The sequence below is a fragment of the Podarcis erhardii genome, assembly GCF_964252035.2.
Source record: "Podarcis erhardii genome assembly, chromosome: 16".
NCBI classification, from domain to species: Eukaryota; Metazoa; Chordata; class Lepidosauria; order Squamata; family Lacertidae; genus Podarcis; species Podarcis erhardii.
Genome location: NC_138514.1, coordinates 2455092 through 2476344, shown reverse-complemented (window position 1 = coordinate 2476344; position 21253 = coordinate 2455092). Strand labels below are relative to the sequence as shown.

At 44.6% G+C, this 21253-nt stretch overlaps 2 protein-coding genes across 28 annotated transcripts in view; one reads left to right on the top strand and one right to left on the bottom strand.

Moving 5' to 3' along the window:
* BIN3 (bridging integrator 3) overlaps positions 1–2117 on the top strand; it is a 121763-nt gene extending 119646 nt beyond the window's left edge. For all 20 annotated transcript variants that reach the window (XM_081843948.1, XM_081843960.1, XM_081843966.1 and 17 more), the window contains one exon: positions 1058–2117. In XM_081843948.1, the coding sequence (XP_081700074.1) occupies positions 1058–1204 (147 nt within the window). In that variant the 3' untranslated portion in view covers positions 1205–2117. The remainder of the gene's footprint in view (positions 1–1057) is intronic.
* Positions 2118–2917: 800 nt separating this feature from the next.
* The window catches only part of CCAR2 (cell cycle and apoptosis regulator 2), a 31682-nt gene continuing 13346 nt past the window's right edge, over positions 2918–21253 (bottom strand). For 3 of the 8 annotated variants that reach the window (XM_081843864.1, XM_081843866.1, XM_081843865.1), the window contains exons 11-21: positions 20489–20652; positions 11938–12112; positions 11189–11446; positions 10168–10395; positions 9347–9524; positions 8892–8971; positions 7931–8077; positions 7678–7786; positions 6954–7151; positions 5513–5718; positions 2918–4161 (exon numbers count right to left, since the gene is read on the bottom strand). In XM_081843864.1, coding sequence (XP_081699990.1) covers positions 4105–4161; positions 5513–5718; positions 6954–7151; positions 7678–7786; positions 7931–8077; positions 8892–8971; positions 9347–9524; positions 10168–10395; positions 11189–11446; positions 11938–12112; positions 20489–20652 — 1800 coding nt within the window. In that variant the 3' untranslated portion in view covers positions 2918–4104. Of the gene's footprint in view, positions 4162–5512; positions 5719–6953; positions 7152–7677; positions 7824–7930; positions 8078–8891; positions 8972–9346; positions 9525–10167; positions 10396–11188; positions 11447–11937; positions 12113–20488; positions 20653–21253 lie in introns of those variants that run through there. The other 5 variants (XM_081843867.1, XM_081843868.1, XR_014151904.1 and 2 more) reach the window with 5 other exon arrangements.

The window sequence follows — 21253 nt, the reverse complement described above, 5'->3', positions numbered from 1 at the left end:
AACCTACTTCCTGTGGTGTAAGAGATCCTTGTGTCACCTTAAAATCAGCCATCAGTTTAAGAGACATTTCCCCTTTTCTCACGCACAAAACAGAGTGCTTCTGGTTTAAGATGGTGCTTGCCATCTGCAGTATTTATGAAGTAGTTGCATACCAAATAAAAGTACCCTATGTGGGGGGGGTTTAAAAAAAATCTAGTTACTGATTAAGGCACCTTTTTAGTTCAAGATATTTTAAAACAGTATAACAAACTGAGTAAAGGTTCAAAACCTGCTACTGTAGTTAAAACAATTTGGCTAGCTGTTGATTTATTCCTTGGCCATTGTTGCAATGACACCCAACATTTTAAGCATACAGTGCTGTTTATTGTAAACCTCCCCTGCCAAAAACATGAGAGTATGAGAGACTACTTAACCTTGTTTTTTAAAAAGCCCATGCTCCAACCTGCCTTTTTAAAAATCTGAGTGATTTCTCAAATAGCACTGAAGGTTTGTAACCAGAGCTGAAATGTTTACAGCCATACTCTATTCATATTTCCTCAAAAGGAAGTCCCACCATGTGAATTGCAAGCTTGGTTACTTAATCTAACCAATAATTAACTGACTTAAACTGTGCTCCTGTGAGGTTTTTTAAAAAATAAAAAGATTTATAAAAACTGCAGATAGCAAGTGCTATTTCAAATGGCATGTCCTTCAGTGAGAGGAAGGAGGGTGCCTGTAAGATACTGTGCACAGCCTTTAATTTTGGCTTTTTACATGCAAATTTATACAGATTTAATCACTCAACTAAAAATCATGCAGTCAATCACTCAATCATAATTTTTTTAACCAGGTGACAGCCCTTGCAGTAACCAGCAGACAAGCACACAACATTGCTGGCTCAGAAACTGGCATTTTAAAAATAGTTCAGTCACTGCAAGCACTAAAACACTTCATCTGTATTTTCTTGGGAATGCTGAGGATATGTGGTGGTTATAGATCACAGGAAAAGCCTGTTTAGATTTTCATCTGTTGAGGAGATCTGCTTCTAATGGGACTCTTCCCTCCCCACCCCCTCCAGGTTGTGTACTACACTGAAATGTACAAAATCTTTGGTGACTTGACAGAACAGATTGATGAGCCCGGCCTGACGGATGAGCAGAGGCAGAAGGAGAACGAAGCCAAGCTGAATGAACTGAGAGCCCTTTCCATTGTGGCTGATGACTGACCTGCAACTCGGACGCTCCAGGCTCACTGCTGTTGCTGCCACGCAGGGAAAATGGAGATTGCTCCTTGCGCCTCCTTCTCTAAGAACCTGGTCTTCTCTGGATTTTAACCCATTGTATATATGCTCGTCCAGATTGACATGGCATATGCACCTGGAGCTGCAGCTCTTGTGGGTTCCCTCCTGACTCTTCTTGATCCTGGGCAATAACCAATCATTGCCTTAAGACACTACTGTCAATTGCAAGCTTTTCGCTGATGTTGGCTTTCTTTCACAGCATATTCAAAAATGTGTTTGCCTGGATGCTTTTTATCATAGTTATGTGAGACCCTGAATTGCCATAGTTTACCAGATTTAACATAGGATTTCACCTCTGTGCCCTTAAGAGACATCTTATCACAACTAGCAGTGGCACTGTTGAGTTTGTATGCCTCTGTGCAGTACAATACTGTCAAAACAAATTTTTATACTGAGTTGCAGCATTATCATCCCTCCTCTCACCTGTATGTGGTTTAATTTTTCTGAGCCCAGAGGAAGACAGCCAGCATTTATAATGGTGGTCTCAGTGCAGCCCATATATAATTATATGGTCAGCCCTGTGGAGCTGTAGAACCTCTATGTGAAGTTGTAGAAATAACCACTTGAATATCAGTTACAGGTTTGTAACCTGTTTTCCTGTGCCTCTGTTAACTACATGCAATCGGTAAGATTGCCTGCACATTGAGTATTGGAGATGGGATTAAGCTAATGAGAGAGCACCACGTGTAGCGCCATTTTCTTAGGGGAAGCTGCTATGGAAGAGAGGTTCCCTTCCTTGATCTTCTCCCCACTTTACAACAAGGAAAGCATCTGTGCTGCTCAATATTTCCCACTCTTTCACAATTAAATAAAATGTATGGTGGTAGGTTACTCTTAAGTTCTTATGTTACCAATGAATCTAATTTTATTTTTGCAAAAGGAAAAGGAAAAGAAAATCTGCCCTTGGCTATTTTTCCATCTTCCTTCTCTGTGCAACCACTGATACACACACTGCTGCCCTCTACTGCCTGAAAAGGCCAGTCTAAAGCAGCATGGACCTGTTGCATGAGAACAGAGTTGAATACATGAGGCAGCAGCAGCTAGAACTAGCTGCTAAGGGAACAGAGGAGCTGAGCTGAGTTTTGATGAGTTTAAGAGGAGGCAGCTGTGTGAGATGTCTATATTTTATGAACTATATAGATTATTTTAAAAACTCGGTACTCCTTCCCTCTCGGTACCTGTTTAGCATACTGGTTATAGCATAATGCCAACAATTTTAAAACCCAACGAACCAGTCTTAAAAGCCATTGTGAAATTAGGCTGAGGCACTCACTCCTTGACAATGCCTCTCAGCCAGAAATACTTTCCCCAAAGCAGCTTCTCCCTACCACGTGAGGGATCATCATTGCATTAAATAATGCCCCTACCTCTGGAGATAACAAGGATGAGGCATGGAACAGAGTGCAGGAATGCACCACATTGCCTTTTGCTTTATTTCAAGTTTTGCTTTATTTCAGTCAGTGGGAGATGGGTTGCTGTGCCATGTAAGCTGCTATTTGCGGGCCTACTTCTGTTTAAGTTATTGGCTAACTGTTTTATTAAGCAGCATCTGAATGATCACTGTATGTCGGCTGCATGTGTTTCTCTCTAATTAAGACAGGCAGATTTCACTCAAAAGCAAAAAAAGGCAGCACAGCCTTCTAACTGAGGAAAAGACTTTTATAAAAGGGAACCTGGCCAGTTAAATACAAGTTGTTACCACATTTACAGACTAAAAGCAACACATCCAGAAGAGACAGACCACCTGAGGATGGGGAAACAGGTGGCCAGAGCAGAAGCAGCCAACAGTGACTGCAGAAGAGACCTCACTCCGGCTTTGGACAGTCCCCCACCCACCTGGCCTGCCGCTACTCTGCTAAAGGCTACCACAGGGACCCAATGGGCTACCTACCACAGCCCTCCTGCCATTGCTACTTCCCCAAAATGGAAGTTAAATGCACTGCAGCCACCCTACCGCCTAAGACCATACCTGGTGGCCGATAACTTTGCTTACATTTGAAGACTGGCGAAAACACAGCAGATTGCTAAGCCTTTAAAGCTACATCTTGCAAGTGAGTGACTCAAAACTGCCAGAGAGGGAACCAGATGGCATTGTTTTCCTTAGAATGGCCAGCACGCAGCACTGAATATATGAGGGTCCAAACTCTAACCCACAAAACTGCAACAGTCACAAACTAGCCTGCAGCACTGAATGCATAATCTGTTGAGGATATAAGCCAGGAACCACTGTGTTGTTTTCATCTGATGTTTAAAGTCCTGCTATTTCTTTTGCAGCCTTCTCAGACCACCTTTTAATCAAGAGGCAGGCAGAATGCCACCTTCTTGAGCAAAAGCTGTGGGGCAGGGAGGGAGAGAGGGCTTGAGGAGAAGAGAACAAAATTCTCCATGCAGCACAAAGAGGCCAGCCATGCCCTGTCCTTTGGTGCAGTCAGCACCTGTTGTCTGTCACCGAACTGGGCTTTAAAAAATCCCTTCTAGTACTTGCTACTGGCAGACAGCTTGAGAATACCTGCATGGTAGCTTCTCCACTTCACACAATAGACCATCAAAACTCCTACTTAATGGGTACTCCTCCTTTAAACAATAATGGTGGCTCCAGCATATGAACTGTGAATCCCAGCCATGTTTAGGCTAGGTGGCCTTTCTGCCAACACACACAAGCCAGAGGTGGCGGAGTGGGCTAAGGAGGAACTCCAGCTCCAGCCTCTCACATGGCAGTGAAAGGGTTGAAGGTTTCAAAGGCTGACCCAGACTGCTAACCCTCAGCCCAAAAATATCAAACGAAGGTACAGATCTTCCCTGCCAAGCTGCTTCTCCAGGGAGTGTCAGTTGCTGGAAACGGCTGTGGGTGTTGGTTCCTTCTTTTCTAGGCAATTATTGGTCTGAAAGAGACAAAAGACAAAAGAAGCACAATAGTAAGAAAAGCAAACATTCAATTTATTTCATTCTCGTTCCCTTCCCCAGTCTTAAGATGATTTATCAACAAAAATCAAACAAAACAGCACATAAAGAAAAACTTTTAGGTAAGTTGCAGAGACTTTGAACAGATTTCCAAGACGACAACACTGACACATTGTTGGGTGCCTTTTTATTCCGCCCCCCCCCCCCTTTTACTTTTTTAAAAATTGAAAAATTCTCATACAATGATACATGTCTCAGAGGTGACATGCCACCCCTGCCTCGCCACAGTATGCTGGAAACTTAATTCATCCTTCACCACTACAATTCCCAGCACATTGAACTACAGTTTCCAGGATGCTTTGGGGGATGCCATGTGCTTACATGTACAGTAGATTTGCCAGAGACACTTCTGCAAATGGCTTATAGCTGATCTAAACATATGGAGAAGGCATACAGTATAGCCTTCCTAGATCTAGCTTCCTAGCCTCATATAAACAACAACAAAACAGTTGGGAGTGGGAAACACACATTTGAATGTTCCCTCTTTCAAAAACTCCTAGCCCATAGAAAGTGATCATATTCTTGGAAAAGGGATCCAAGCCACCCATTTTCAAGATGTAGCGCCTTTTTTAACAACTTAAAATGAACATCTCCCAGTGTTTTGGGTAAGGATATGGAAATAACGGGCAATTAGGAGCTAAGCAGGTCTGGAGAATCCATGACCCTCCAGATGTTTCTGGACAACTCTCACAACCCCCAACTATTTTCATACTTTCTGGGGCTGATGGGAGTTGGGAGTCCAGCAACATCTGTCCCCAGACCTGGAGCAGCGACATGGAATGACTAGAAGACATGGGTCTCGGTTTGCCTCTCCATTCCTAGACCGAATCTGCAGGTAGAAATAAACTGGCTTCTGTAAGTCATGCACTTTACACTGTCTGCAGACCTAAGCACAGATACCAGGGAGTAAGCCCCGTGCATAAGTTAGTGGAACTTACTTCCAAGTAAATAAATATGTATAGAATCAAAGAGCAGAGATTTGACAGTGCGCTCTTGAGACAAAAGTCACTGCCAGGAAAGAGACCGATTCCTGAGTCTCCACAGTCCCTCCATCTTTTGCCATAAGATGGCCATAAGCAGAAGAGTTGCAGGGCCATGGCAAGGCAGTCGAGTTGCCTGTTCAGCATCTCACGCAAATGAACATTTATAAGTTTACCAAGCCAATTGCCACCAGAATCCACTGTTTGTGGAGCAGCATGCAGGGACGACAACTTGAAAACTCCTGACACCAGATAGGCTCTGTCCTAAAATATTCCGCAGGTTCCAGATTACCTTCTCAATTATCTTCTGGATTTCCAGCTGCAGTGGAATCAGGCGCTTCTTATTCTCCAGCAGCAGCCTCTGGAAACTGGATTTTTGTCTCTCGTTCCCCTTGCACTGCTCCTCCATCTCAGTGAGGCGCTTCTGCAGCTCTTGAACCTCCAATGTCAGGGCCTTGTTGGAAGCCTCTGTTGTAGAGAAGCGAACCTGGGTCTCTTCTGTAAGCACAGCACAGAGGGGAGAATCACATTCCAGGAAGTAACACAATGGACTGAGATCAGAGCAGGGCTATCTCCCAACACTAGGAACAAAAGCCATTGTTCTGAACTCACACAGCAGGTGACAAGAGTGAAGGCAGAAATTCAAAGTATCTCAAAAAGGGAAGCAGGAGGAGATATTTATATATGGCCGTGGTATATAAATTGGGGAAAGGGCCCTGGCAACACATGCCCCAGGAAACCAGACATTGTTCCATGTGAACACAGGGCGGGCTTCTGCTTTGTTCCCTAGTGCAAGCAGGAGCAACAAACCACAATCCCTGGCCAATCGTGTCTGAATGGGATTGTGGTGGTTCCACTCTGAACCAACCTTGGCTACAGATTGTGGTTTCTCTTACATGCTCGTGAGGATGAGCAAAGTGGCATGAATTAGTGCATTCACAGTAGACCATAACCGTGGTTTACTATGTCATCCAAATTAGGCCTTTAAGTATATGGACCCAACTCCACTTAGAAACTCCAGCTAGCCCACTCTCTGCCTCCAGCTCAAATTCTTGGAAAGTCAAGCAGGTATGAGTAGCCAAAAACAGGCAAGGAGCATTAGCCTAGAATCACGGCAGCCCCACCAACCCCAAAGGTTCTATCAACAATGGTTCCACCACTCAATGCTTTGTTGAATTAGGTGCCAACTGCACTCCTGCGTCCAATTCTTGCTGGGTTTCATTTGCCTAATATATTCCGATCAAAAGAGCCCTGTCATTCATCAGATGTAAGTGCTTTGTATGAGTGTGCCCAATGAACCGCTCCATGTTGTTGAGAGGCTAAAGCAAGGCAGGTGCTTTCCCTTGAATTCTGGCTTGGTGCAGCTTCTTGGGGATACGGTACAGCGGGGGGGGGGGGGGACTGGATCTAGACAGGATGCCATATCTTACCCCTTGTGGCGACATCCAATTGTCAATCTCCTAGCATAGCAATGTCAAGTCACTTATTTTGCCCATGAGTTTTGTGGAACAGTTTTCAAAACCTGACAGCTGATAACTGGGTCTTGCAAACCTTTTGGGCTGAGGGAAGTCTTTACCTGCCCTACAGCTGGTATCACCTGCGTGGACATGGCTTGACCAAAATGGTCCTGGGACCAAACGGAGAGCCTGGCAGGCCTAGTGAGACCCATGGACCACAGGTTCCCCACTCCAATCCTTTACAAGATGAGCCGATCCTAACCATGTGTGGCTCACCCAATTTGAGCTCCAACGTGTGGATTTTGTTCTCTAGATAGAGTCGGCTGTTTTCTGTCTGTTCTGCCTTTTCCAGCAGTTTCCCTACATTAAGGACAGCCCCATTGTATGAAACCAGGTTGCCGGACTGAGACTCTGGAGAATACTTGGTAGGCACCTCAGGCACAGAGATGGATGAGCACAGTAGATTGAGGTTCCCTGTAAGAACAAGGCAACATTTACTCTGCTTGGTTTTGAAACGGAGCATCCAGAGACAGGGAATGGGAACCAAGGGCAGAAAAAAAACCCACTCAGATTACTTTTGTGCTACAGTTTCCAGCTCCTCCCATTGTGGGTTAGAAAGCTGTGTTCTCTCCTTCCTCCAATCACACACAATTGCCACCATCCCAAAGCTGAGCACACCCTTTAAAGATGGGTTGAAAGAGAAGTAACTTTTCCCTTCCTTGCATCACTGCAGAGTCACTAGTAGCAGGTTGGGCAACATGTACACTGCCCCATGCATTCAGGAATCGGGACAGGGCAGAAGAATATTGGGAGTGCTCCCTAGCAGAACTAGGCATAACTGGGTGGTCAGTAAATAGGACCAGAAACCACTGATCATGTGTAAGAGCTAAGCCGAAACTGTTAAAGAGCTCTAGCTCAGAAGGAAAAATAAAGGGATCCTTCTACCCATGAAGCTCTATGCAACTGAACAGCCCCTTCCAACCCCACACTGAGTACCTACCTAATGGCTCCTCCTCAGGGCCTGGCTCAGTCCCTTCCTGTCGGCTGTAGCGTAGGCTGCGGTAACGGCACACGAACTGTGTCACCACCCTGTTCACCAGGCGCTTCACCTGCCACCAGATGAGACAACCCCCTCCATGAATGGCACTGGAAAAGGCCGCAAACAGATCCTTGTACCCTCAGCGCTAATCAAGAAGGTCTCAAGTCATTCAAACCTCCAGCAAAAGCAGGGGAGAAATCAGATTGGCACTCACCTGCTCTTTGCAGAGATGCAGCCCCAAGGTGAGAAGCACCTTTTCCATATCCCTCCTGTGCAGGTAGCCGCAGAAATTCAAGTCAAAGTAAATGAAGGCAAGGAGGGCATCCAGTGGCAACACAGCACTTGGGTCCAGCTCTCTGGGCTGGGGAAGGGTGGTGTAAGAAAAAGTAAAAGGCTGTTCAAACTGTCAAGGTGTCACTTCCCTTCTACTACAGAGACCATTCCCTGCGCTTTCACTATAGGCTAGATTTCAACAGTGAACTGTTAGGGACTAAGCCTCCCCGAGCCAAAGACTGCATATCTACTGCATATCCACAGCTGACTCTGAACATGTCGGTGAGATTTAGTCTCAGCAACTAGGAACGATCAGGTTTCTGAGATCAGCTCCTATCCTGGAGTACCATCACTGCACCCAGGAGCCCACTGGGTATCAGAGACAAGCCTAGTTAAAACTGGACCAGAACGATATTGAAACGGCATTAGGTGTTGAGAAGTCTTGGGGGCAGTACAGGCGAATCGAGAACTGGTAATACTACAAATAGGCATCTCGGGCAAAACAAAAAACTGCTCTCATATTTATTTTCTTGCTATGGAAAATAAATATGAGACAGCAAATTCTAGGATTTTGAGGAAGAAAAATCCACATGGATAAGTCTTGTCACAAACCATGGGATACAGAGCTTATAAAAAAATAGCAGCTGCTGGAATTCTTAGGAACTCCACTTTTCCTTTTACAAGCAACACGTTTCTAATTCACATAGGTATGAAGAAAGACATCAAGGCAAAAGGGACAGCTTTTACATAATGCTTAAAAACCCAGAAGATACCCAAATGGGAATTTTGATACTGAGAAATCAGTATCCTTTTCTACAACCCAAGCCCCAGCCACAATTCCCAGGGCCACTGGCCTAAAGAGTTCAAAGCCGACTTTGAGAAGGAGGGGATTTGTCACTGACCACATCATGAAGGGAGGAGAACTCCATCTCTGATTGGTTGGATGCAACTGATCTCACTTCAGCATCTTCTAACTTGACACCTGTGGAGAATGCGGCATGACTGGCTTCAGATGCTGACCTCTGCTCAGTGCTTACCAAGAGAGACTTGAGTGAATACCAGCGTCTTCCAAAGCACAATCTCACTGAGCAGATACCACTGGCTTGTGTGAAATCAACAACAGACCAGAGAAAGGAACCCAAGGATCCTACTCTTGCCCTGCTAGGCATAAGGAAAACCTATGGAAGAAATGCTCCTTTCCGCTTGCATCTTCCTTGCAATTAAACACACTGATAGCTGCAGCATGGCTATCCCAACCTTTACATATGTGTGTACACACACATACACTTTTCAATGAGAGCAGCCATTATATCTTAACACTGCATTGTAGGATTTCTGCATTTCCCAGAGTACCTACCAAAATCCTCCTCCTCCTCCTCTCTCAGCAGCAGCAAGTCATCCTCTAGGCTCAGCTCACACAGCTCATCTGTAGAATCCTTCGATTCCACTTTGACATTCCCACTGACCTCCTCCTTGGCTGAACTGGCCCCATCTTGACCTGAAGGCTTCTTCTCGGTATCCCCAGCCTCCTCCTTCTACAGGAATGAAAAACACATAAACAGAACTCTTCCAAATTCTGCAGTTAGTACGAATTATGAAAATTTGAGTACATATACATAATCTCTTGTTTCTGCATTATCGGTTTGGCTTTGGCTAGTACTGAGAAGTCCCCAAAAGCAGAAACATAGTTGCTGTCCATGATCACTGCGAATGTAAGTTAGCCACCCACTCTGGCTTCTGAGATGTCAGCAGGCATTGCCCACACACTATCAAGCACAGGCACAACTGCTGGAAATTTGCAGTCCAGTACTCCAATCCTTCCATGGATGCTTTCAAAAGCCACCAGGTGCTCTTGGACCCAGTATGAGGAAGGCGAGACATACCTGCATCACCTAAGCAACTGAGGCCACTTTGCTATACAGTGGTACCTTGGTTTACAACCATAATCCGTTCCAGAGGTCCAGTTGTAAACCAAACCAGGTTGTAACCCAAGGTACGCTTTCACCAATGGGGCCTCCAAAAAAATGGGTTGTAATCCAAAAAAATTGGGTTATAATCCAAAAAAGGGACATGCACTTCCGGGTTTGACGTGGTTGTAATCCAAAACAGTTGTAATCCAAAGCGGTTGCAAACCAAGGTACCACTGTACTAACGGGCCAGAGAGGCACGTCACCTCACCTGAGCATCCTTCTGGCTATTTTCCAGGGCTTCCTCTGCCCCAATATTCTCCTGAGGCTCTTCTCTCAGCTCATTCTCTCCCTCCTTCTCTGATTCGGCTGCTTTCTCCTGCTCGGGGTTCTTTGCCTCCACTGACTCCTTCTCTGGCAGGGCCAGTAATGCCTTGTAGAGCTTATAACCAAAATCCCGTTGCAGCATCTCCTGGAAGAACTCTGCCACCACTGCCACCTCAGGGGTGGAAAGAGAGAGAGAGAGAAAGAGAAAGCAGTGAGCAAGAAACAAGGAAAGATCTTGATGCCTACATCAGCCACAGAAGTGGGTAGACACTTGCATGCAAGCACAAATCTCAAAGCTGAACATACCAGGTATGAAAAACTTCATAAGGCAATCTTATGCTCGTATAAACTGCAATTCACTCTACGTTAGACCTATCTGCACCAAGCCTCCTTAACATTCTTCTCCCCTCGCTCCAACTGCAAAGGGTCATCCACCACCACCCTTTAGAAATACACCTTCTTAAGGCCGTACTGATCACAACACTGCTGTCTGCGAGGGAAATAGGAAGCTGCTCTTTACAGAGTCAGACCTCTGGTCCATCTGCTGCAGTACTGCCTACACTGACTGGCAGTGACTCTTCAGAGAGGACATGGGGCATTTCTAGTCCTATGTGGAGAGGCCGAGGATTGAAACTGGGACCTTCTGCATGCAAAGCAGATGTTCTACTCTTCTTCTAGCATCCTCTCCTCCCATGCACCCCTTATGCAAGCAGGTGGCTGGAGCAGAGGAAGTAGCAGACATTCATGGTCACACCAGAGCTTCCTCAGTAACTTCTACTAGTTTCCATGAACTTCAAACACCATAAAAGGCTACTGAGCTGATAGGAACATAAGTGTGGTAGCTTGGCTGAGATATGCCCCCCAAAGGCAAATCTCAATTTCAGGTAGAAAGAGGAGGTGCCAAGAGAAGTCAGAAGAAGAGAGTCTCCCTGTAGAAGCCAGATCCCAAAGAAAATGAAGCCTACCTCAAAGGAGAGCTTCTCCCGCTGCCGCCTGTACTCCAGCAGGGTGCAAAGGGAGATGTTGGTGCAGCTGGGTTGGCCACCCTGCAGTGCCGGCTGCAGGTGAGCAACAATGGTAGGCTCCAGGGGAGGAGTTGGAATCTCTGGCTCAGGTGCTGAGGTCTCAAGAGCTGGCTCAGGGACAGGTTCAGCTGAGTCTACCTCCTGTTCGCTGGACTCCTGCTTGAAGCCTTGTTCAGAGGACTGTACAGTTTCCTCTTCCTGTTTAGGAGCATACTCATTTCAGTAAGCACTGGGTGCAACAACCCCTAACTTGGATGAAGTACATACTCCTGAGCCAAGGCTAATGTCTAGCTTCAATCTGAAGCCAAAGCCAAAGCCTCTTCCCAACTGTGTTCTTAAAGTGGTGGCGTGAGCCCACAAAGCCTGGGAGACAAGGACTGTCCCATGACTGAAGTCATAGGAACCTAAAAAGCGGTCTTATACCAAGTCAGACCAACAGCCCATTGAATACTGTCTACACAGAAGGGCAGCAACTCCCTAAAATGGGTTTCAGACAGGGTTCGAATCCAGCCCTACCTGTAGATGCTGGGAATCAAATGGCCCTTCTCCCAAGTGGTATAAAAGTGCCTTAAGTAAATAAATAAAATATAAAAAACCCTCCTTTCAAGCTATCATGCTGTAGGTTAGCAGGTGCCTCTGATTTCTCTCTGCTCTGGTTAACTTTCTGTCCAACACCAACCCATTCTTACCATCTCCACTTTCTCTTCTGATGGTGCAGCAGCTTTTTCTGCTTTCTGCTTGCATGAGGCCTCCCATTCTTCAAGAGATGGCATGCAGCTCCAAATGTCTGGCAAGAAGACCACTGTCCTCTCCTGATGAGATGGGTTTCCCTCACGCAGGTATCTGAACTCTGCAAACCGGAACCTGGTGAGCAGGGATTGGAGAGAGAATTGAGACACAACAGGACACAAAAAGGCCCCTTCTCAGGAGGGCTGTACAGTCCCACCAAGCTCTTCTGCTGCAGCTGGTATGCAGGCTCTTTACAGAATGGTTTCTTTCCTTGGTCACTGAGACCAAGAGCCTTTTAGGTCTTGATCAATCCTATCTGTTCCAAGTCTATGCCTCTCCTGGTAGTCCCAAAAGGAAAGAGCTGGGTGCATCCCAGGTCAGTTACAGGACTCAGGGTGGTTCCTGCTAAACACTCTCCATCCCACCCATGGAGCCAAGGCCAAAGTAAATCAGGATCAGCCTCCTTGAGAGATCACACTAAATTCAAGAAGTAGAGTGGGGATGGCTTGATTGCACCAGCAAATGCAGAAAGTGTGTAGGGATGCAAGACTCCCACAGGAAGTTGCCTCATTCCTAGAGAAGCAGCAAAACAAGCAGCAAAATACAGAATGATTTCTGAAAAATGCAGAAATGTCACAGCAATGAGCCAGTAAGTACTGTGAGGATTCCTTCCCCAAAGGTCACAAGAGGGGACTCAGACACTGAACTACACACACAAAGCTCTACAAATTAGATAATGAGGATATACTTAAATAACCTGTGTATGTAATGCTATTTGCATTTCTCCCTTTTTGGAAAAAAGAACCTACAGAATAGATTTGTCAGCCATCAGGATAGAAGAGGAGGAGGAGGAGGAGGAGATGGGACTCCTGGGATATTGACTCATACCAGTCAGCAGCCAGCAATGCAGGGACTTTTTTGCCTGTAGTGTGGAGGAGAGCACCCTGCAGCTCTCAGCCTTATTTCAGGTGGGGGGAAAGGGAACGGCAGAAAGAGGGGGAAAGGGGTGCTCCACTCCCTTCCACTCCCAACTACTGATTATCCCTGAAAGAACGAGGTCCATGTCAGAAAAACGGTTCCCCACCCTGGCTGTACTGTGTGGTCGGACTCATTTGTTCCCATCATCTGACAATACTAAGGAGGTCACACACATTCCTGGACTCCCTTCCCTCAACAGCATCACCAATTCTGTTATAAAAATACAGATATAGATTCAACATAGTCTCATAAGTGTTCATCTTTTGCTTTGGGGAAATATCTTTCAAAAGCTGATCTCTCCCCACTCCAAGCCCCATTACCACCACCAGTTTTTAAGCTGCACCTTAAAATGATTTTCAGTTCTTTTGAGTCTTCAATATATTCAGGGATCTGAACAATTTGTATCGTAGGCTACTTCACCCATTACACAACAGCAGGCGTGGGTTTGGCACCAAACACACACTCAATTGGCAGATTAACTCAAACCTCTGGAGAGGCCTCTCTCTATGCCAGCACATGTTCTCAGCATTCACACTTTACATGTACATGTATAACATGTTTGGCATTCACCTAAAGAAGAGAATTGTGTGTGCAGCGGCCATTAATCTAGCATACCACCTTCCCGAGTACAGACCAAACCAGCTTTTAAGATCTTCCAAGGAAACCCTGTTGGTTGTCCCTGCTGGGTTTGCTGCTTGGCAACAACATGGAAGCTGGCATTCTTGGTGGTGGCATCCACCTTTGGAATTTCCTCCCTCAGGTGGTTGCAGAAACAGAGGCAGTAAACAGCTTTAAATACATATATGCTTACCCAAAGTTCCCTGGACTCTGATTCCTAATGCTTATACTTTTTTTCTCTTTATGCACTGTCAGGGAAGAGTTAGAAGTTTCCAGTTTCTCAGAGGGAGAAAGCATTCCCCAAGGGGGGAAGGAGAGCAGTGAATCTAATAGGAGAGAACAGGAGGAACAACAGGGAGGGACCAGCTGTTCCCAGGAAAGGCAAGGGTTCAGTTCTAGCTCAGATTGGGAGGAGGGGAGATACAAGCCAGCTCTAGCCAGGAGGGTAGGAAAAAGAGCGGGGAAACGAAGGGAAGGGCGCGTTCGACATTTCGAGAGTGGCTGGTCACGGAGAAGCAGAGCTCAGAAGGTAGCTGAAAGAAGTGACTCGGAGGAAGAATATTTAAGAACCGTTTATAAGATTGTTTTGTTAATATGCAATAAAAAGTTTTATAAAAGAACAAGAAGCGTTTGTGTGGTGATCTGAAGAGGACAACGACCAGGCCTGACATGCACCACTCAGTTTTATCTATGGTATAAAATTACCTTCTGTTTTAGTTAGCTTTTTAAAAGTTTTAATTTATTGTATTTTTATAAGAATTGATACTGCCCCACACCTGCACGATACCTTTAAAGCAGTATCATTCCACTTTAAACAGCTGTGGGCTTCCCCCAAAGAATCGGGCGGGGGCATTAAAGTTGCGAGGAGGTCCCTATTTCCCTCATAGGAATATATCATCAATTCCTTATAGCTTTGTGAGCGGAATCGTCTCCTAACAACTTTCAACCTCCTTAACAAACTGCAGCTCCCACAGCCCTATGGGAGAAGCCACAGGTGTTTAAAACGGAATGATACTGCCTTAAATGTATAGTGAACAGACCTCTATGTTGCAATATAGACAAGCTGAACAAAATAACACAACACGATGGCCAATAACAATGGCACTAAACACTATAGACTAATACAAATGATCAGAAATTGCAACCAAAGTCTCTAAATCTTCTTCACCGGTCGCAGTGGAATAATTCAAAAGTTCGATATATACATAATCTGTCACCAAATATCGCCGGAACAGAGTTTCCAGATAACCAGTCTGTTTCGTTCAATGCTTCATCAGCCAATCTTGATCAATTCTTCATCACCCAGACTTGTAAGAATTAATATGAGAAGGATGCAGCTCAATTTCTTAACAAGATATAAGTAAATATAAATGCTGTAGGAAATATGCTCTGGATTAGTGCTGATATGATACGGTAGTCACTGATGCTGGTAACAAATTGTAAAGAACATAATATAGTTAGCCACAAGTGAAACTAATATACTGTAAGGAAAATTAAAGACACAGCACAACATTAACAGCAAGAATGCCTGACATAAGTAGATAAATAGGTACTGCTGCGGCGGGAAGGCACTAAACACCAGATGAAAACAGCACCCCATCCAGTCAGTGGATCATAATGCAATTAAATAAAACAATGAAAATCTAACTAGCACATTTCCTACAGCATTTATATTTACTTATATCTTGTTGAGAAACTGAACTGCATCCTTCTCATATTAATTCTTACAAGTCTGGCTGATGAAGAATTGAACAAAACAGATTGGTTATCCGGAAACTCTGTTCCGGTGATATTTGGTGAGAGATTATGTATAGATCAAATTTTTGAATTATTCCAGTGAAGAAGATTTCGAGACTTTAGTTGCAATTTCTGATCATTTGTATTAGTCTATAGTGTTTAGTGCCATTGCTATTGGCCATCGTGTTGTGTTATTTTGTTCAGCTTAAATGTATAGTGCACAGGTGGGGCCATTGGTTTACTATTATAATCATTTCCCCCGTAAGTCAGTTAAGTGATTTCTTTGTCTACTGTGGTATATACATTTTATGAATAAATAAGCTAGTGAGACAGCCAAACGCTACTGGAGAAGATCTACTTTCCATCCAAGTTGGCAACAGTTGCCCAATGAATACTGGCCCAGGACGGATTCCTTCCACAAAATCCAGTGATCAGCCAAGCTCTGTTGCTGCTCTTGGCCTATAATGGTTCCAGAATCCAGAACTTGAGTGTCATTCATTCTGCTAGCCTCGCTCACTGCAGTTGCCCCTGCCATTAGACTTCACTCCAGAAACATTTGACTTTGTTCAGCACTAGAGAACAGAAGAAGAGGGTCTCTGAGGAACGAGTACTCCAACCGAAGACTGAATTCAACAGGTGGCAAAGCTTTAAAGGCCCAGAAGCTCCCATCTTCCTGCATCTGTTACTTCCCAAACAAGTCACATGTGCAGTCAGGTTTAAGCAAAATAAGATCTGTTGCCATGGTTACCCAGTGCAAGGAATCTATATATAGCCATGCTGCTACTAACCAAACCAATGTATTCCAAGTTCCGGCTTCTCCCCTCCGTGTCGATTGGCTGGAGGTCTGATCTTATGAAGTATTCACTGACTCCAAGGAGCTCATGTGCAAAAGCATCTGCTGGACTTCCAGGGAACCAGTGGCACACAGTTCTCAGTTAGGATGGCAGCACAAATGAGCTTTCCCTAGAAGTAGCTCCCCAAGCCCCAAGAACTGAGCAAAAGCCCTTGAGCCTGGGCAATGAGACCCGTATCCACCCATGTTTCTGCAACTCCACCTATTCTGTGTATTGATGCTTCCCACCCACAAAGAAGGCCCCCTACCCAGTGATGGCTCAAAAGGAGGCTGCCTTTGCTTCACTGCTACAGGTGAGAGGAAGGGGACCCAGAAGGTAAACAGAGGAGAGGATGCTCTCAGCTCACAAAGGGCAGAAACAACTTCATCATTAACTACAGAACTCTCCTCAGGTCTTTGATTCATGGGGTTATTTAAAGTACACACTAGCTCTTATCAATTTTTATTTTTTTTAAGAAGCAGACTTGGAAAATGTGGTCATAATCCCAGACATTACCATGCCAGACATGGGGAACCTCTGCCAGGCTATGGACCAGAATTAGGCCTGGCAGTTTCTAGACTGGCCCTTGAAGCAATTTTCTCCAAACCACAACCACCTGCCCCACAGGCAGGTAAAGACATGGCTGCAAAGGAGCAATGAAGAACTTAAAGCATGCTGCTGAAGGTTTCTTGAAAAGCAGGAGTTACTGACAAGCCCTTTTGAAATTGTCTATCTGCAGGCTTGGTTTGAATTCAAACCACACCTGTAGGCATTTATCTTCTGAAGAAGCAACAGGTTTGTGGGACTGCAAAGGGAAAATGTTAAGTTTACAAATGGAAAAAACAGCACTAAGCTGCTGGTTGCTGCTGGCAAAGAGTTCCTTTGCATTTGGCCCTGAGGACAGGCTCTAGCCTCTGGCCAAAAAAGATTCCCAACCCCTGCCATAGCCATTTCAGTTCTGCCAAAAAAGAAATTAGTGCTGTAGGCATTTCTGAAAAATAGCCCTCTTACATTGCAGCAATAAATTTCCAGAATAAAATCAACGTAATTTTGCATAGCACATGCATAAAGCTGAGACTCAACAAAACCGATTTGCTTGCTTTATCTCATTAAAATGCAGCCACCTAGTGGTCAAGCTAGCCAAGCAATAATGACATGCTGCTGTGCTTCTGAATGATAAAATGAGAAACAGGGAACGAATCCTGTAGCACCTGAAAAATGAACAGATTTGTGTTGTATCAATATTCATGGACTAAACGTACTCCTCACCAGATGCATTATTAGGCTTCTAGTCCAGGAAAGCTGATGCCACAGTTAAATCAGCCTCAAAGGTGCCACATAATCATTTTTTAAAAAATTTGTTCTAACAGACTAATATGACTAGTGGGCTTTTGTATTGCTTGGCAGTATGAACAGAAGCTTTACCCTCCACCCCACCAATCTGGTCTCCCATCACAGGAGAAGCAATGGTGGCAGATGGTAAGCAAAAAGGGCCCTGGGCCCCAGGGACGACAATCCTGTGCTCTGGCACATGTTCCTTTGTTGCTGCCCGCCATAATCTGCTCAATACTTCTTCTGATTGCAGAGTCTTCTGTAGTCCCTCAGCATGAAGCTGCATGCACAGGCCGTCTGCTCCAAATCACAGATAAGTCCCTTTCTAACAATGACTTGTAGTTTCACTTTTTTTTCATTCTAGGCATTTATACCCAGCCTGTATTCATATGGTGCCCCAGGCAGCTTATGTAAAACCCTAAAAATATCAACATAAATGATGAACAATAAAAAATGAAAGTCGCAAGCCATAAAAACAACACAGCAGCAACATTTAAAAGGGGAAAAGAAAAACAGAGATGAAAAGCTTGGAAACATAAAAAGGGGTTTGCATGGTGCCAAACAGACAGAAGAAGAGGCACTGGGGATATTCCCTGGAAAGGGGTTTCCACTGCTGGGGAACACAACCAAGAAGGAACTTCTTCCAGTCTCCACCCACCTCACTTCTGAAGGCAGGAGGGACACCCAGAAAGTTTTATTTTATAATGTGTTTTATTTTTGGCCCCGTTTCGACTATAGGATATAGTATGCCAACAGCAAAAGAGGCATTTACTCTGCCTAAATGGGAAAGGGCCATAGCTCAGGGGAAGAACCCATGCTTTGCATGCAGAAAGTCTCAGGTTCAGTCTCGGGCATCTGCAGGTGGGCTGGAGGAAGGCTCCCTGCCTGAAACCCTGGAGCCACGGCCAGTCAGCGTGGACACTCCTGAGCCAGATGGACCAATGGACTGACTCAGTGTAAGGTAGCTGCATATGTTCCTACGACTATTAAAATCTACCTGGCAATTCAAAGATATGGTTACCAAGTACACCCCCCTTAACTCAATCAAACTCAAGGTACAGTGGCACCTCAGGTTGCAGACGCTTCAGGTTACAGACTCCGCTAACCCAGAAATAGTACCTCGGGTTAAGAACTTTGTTGATAGGAGAAGTTATTGTGACTGCATTATGTAAGATAAACTATTTGCTGGAAGAGCTTCATAAAAAGACGGATGACATGACTTTAAAAAATGATAATTTGGAACAGAAAGTGACTAATTTGAGACAAAAAGCGAGCACCAACACAGAAATAATTCAGGACCTGGCACAGGAACCTACTTTGGCAGAACAAATGGTGGAGGAAAAGGAGAAAGTCGTTGTTTTTGAACCTAAAATAACACAAGCAGGATCCTTAGTTCTACAGAAGCAAATTGAGGACTATAAATTGAGGCCTTTTATGATTGAATCTAGAAAAAGCCAGATTTTGAGGACTGGATCCTGGCTTGGACTGAAGAAGGAAAGTTGGAAAGATCCCTCTATCCAGGGATTAATTGACTTTTGGGACATGGACTTGGATTTGGAGGAGATTTAAGTTTTGGGGGCCTTTGGATTTGGAGGAATCTTGAAATACATCCTGAAACACTGTATAGACCCTAGCTTCAACCATGGAAATTTGGCTGAACTGTCCAGAAGGAATAAAAGTAATGTTAGGATGGAGTTCTCTCGAGATTTGCTCTCTAGCATTAAAGAATATGAAGAAGATCTGCAGAAGGGACCTGGAAAAGAGTTAAGAGCCTCGGACATAAGATCTCCAGGTTGATGGACTATATGGAATTGACGGAAAGGACTGGCAGAATCCGAAACCAGGGAGAGGAGTTGATGGAAGAAGATTGGAAAATTTAAAGTTTATATATAGAAATATCGCAAAATTAATGAGTGATAGAAAAATGGTGGATTGATATTTTATGGATTTAGCAGAAATGTTATAAGAAGTTAAGCACATATAAGTATTTTAGTTTTAATGTTAAAATAAGGTTAAAAAAATATGTTATTTATAATATGATAGAGAATAGAGAAAGATGGAAAGGATCTGCTGAAATAACTAGTAGAAGTGGAATACAAAAAGGGAGGTGAGAGGAGGTCAAGGAAACAAGGGAATGAAAGAAAGAGTATCGAAAAGGGGGGATGTATTTTTTTTTTAATAGTTTTTGTTTTGTTTTATTTAGGGTTAGGGTTAGGGAGTGGGTTTGGTTTAGTTTAGTTTAATGTGTTTAGTTTAATGGGTTTAGGTTGTGTTTTGTATTGTTTATATATTGTATTGTATTGTCTTTTTTCTCTCTTTTTGTTTTTTCTCTTCTGTCTTTTTTCCTTTTAAAAGTAATAAATAATTTTTTTATTTTTTTAAAAAAGAACTTTGCTTCAGGATGAGAACAGAAATCGACACGGCGGCAGCGGGAGGCCCCATTGCTAAAGTGGTACCTCAGGTTAAGAACAGTTTCAGGTTAAAAACGGACTTCCAGAATGAATTAAGTTCTTAACCTGAGGTACCACTGTAATGATCATTCACCTGGGATCCCAGGTAAGAAGATTCTATTGATTTCACATTATCAGTTTTGATGTAAACTTCCTTGAACATATCATGTGGAAAGGCAATATATAAATAAATAGGGGCTGGCTGATAGTTTGCATGAATCTCTCTCCAAACCAGGGTGGCGAAACCTCAGGCCCGGCTCAGGGGCTGAATGTGGCTCCCCTTAGCAGCCCTGCTCCCCACCCTTGAGTGCTTTGGTCTGGCTAGAATTTGCCCCTGAACTGTGATAATACCTCTCGTTTCCTTGGATTGGGAGGTACATGTGCACTTTTGCAGAAAGGGAAGACGATGGGTAGGATATAAATAAAGCCATTGCCCTACCCACCACTGGCATACAGTCCCCGAAAAGTTGCCCACAAGGGAATGCAACCCCTGGGCTGAAATGTTCCCCACCCCAGCTCTAAACAGACCCATAGTCTCCAGTCCCAACACCACTTAGACTCACCACTTAGTGCAAGCACTCAAGTCCAAACCAATCTGCGCTTTGGTGCAACGAATGGCTGTGTGAATCAGAGCCATAGGGTTTGCAGCTGGGTCAGGACCGTCCAGAGATGGGGACCACTCCCCTCCAATCAGCACTGCTTCGTCTGCTTTCTTCCCCAGCAAGAACTAAGGAAAGAGAGACTGTAAGGAGACATACTACCCAGATCTTGGAGGGTGACTGAGCTCAGGGAGATGCCTTGATTACCCCCAACTCCTGCTACCCCAGCCCCCAACCACACCTGACTAATCAGCATGGCTCCTTACCCACTGAAAACTGGAAGAGACCAAAAGGCATCAAGTCTAACCTAATGCTTCATGGCTAGAATAGCCTCTTACAGACCACAACCTGTCCAATCCAAAATGCAGGGAACCACAAGCAGGGCAGAGAACATGTTACTGTCAGCATCAGCCTCCCAGCTATAAAAAAGGAACCTCATCTAGGTTGAGTGCGGGAAATAGGGAAAGGGATCTAAGGCACTTTGTACATCATCCAGCTAGAAGACCTTAAGGAAGCCCAACTGTACCTGCTCCTAGAGAAGGCAGCCAACATCCCACAGTAGTTTGTAGGTGGGGGTAAGCTTGCTGTTGACCCCAAATGTATGCTCTCAAAAGCAATACCTACATCATCTAAAATCTTTGTCTCTAGATATGGTATTCCTGGTACCACAGAGGAAAAGGTGGGAATAAAAGCCCTTTCACAGGAGAAGAAAGTCGTTCCAGAACTCAA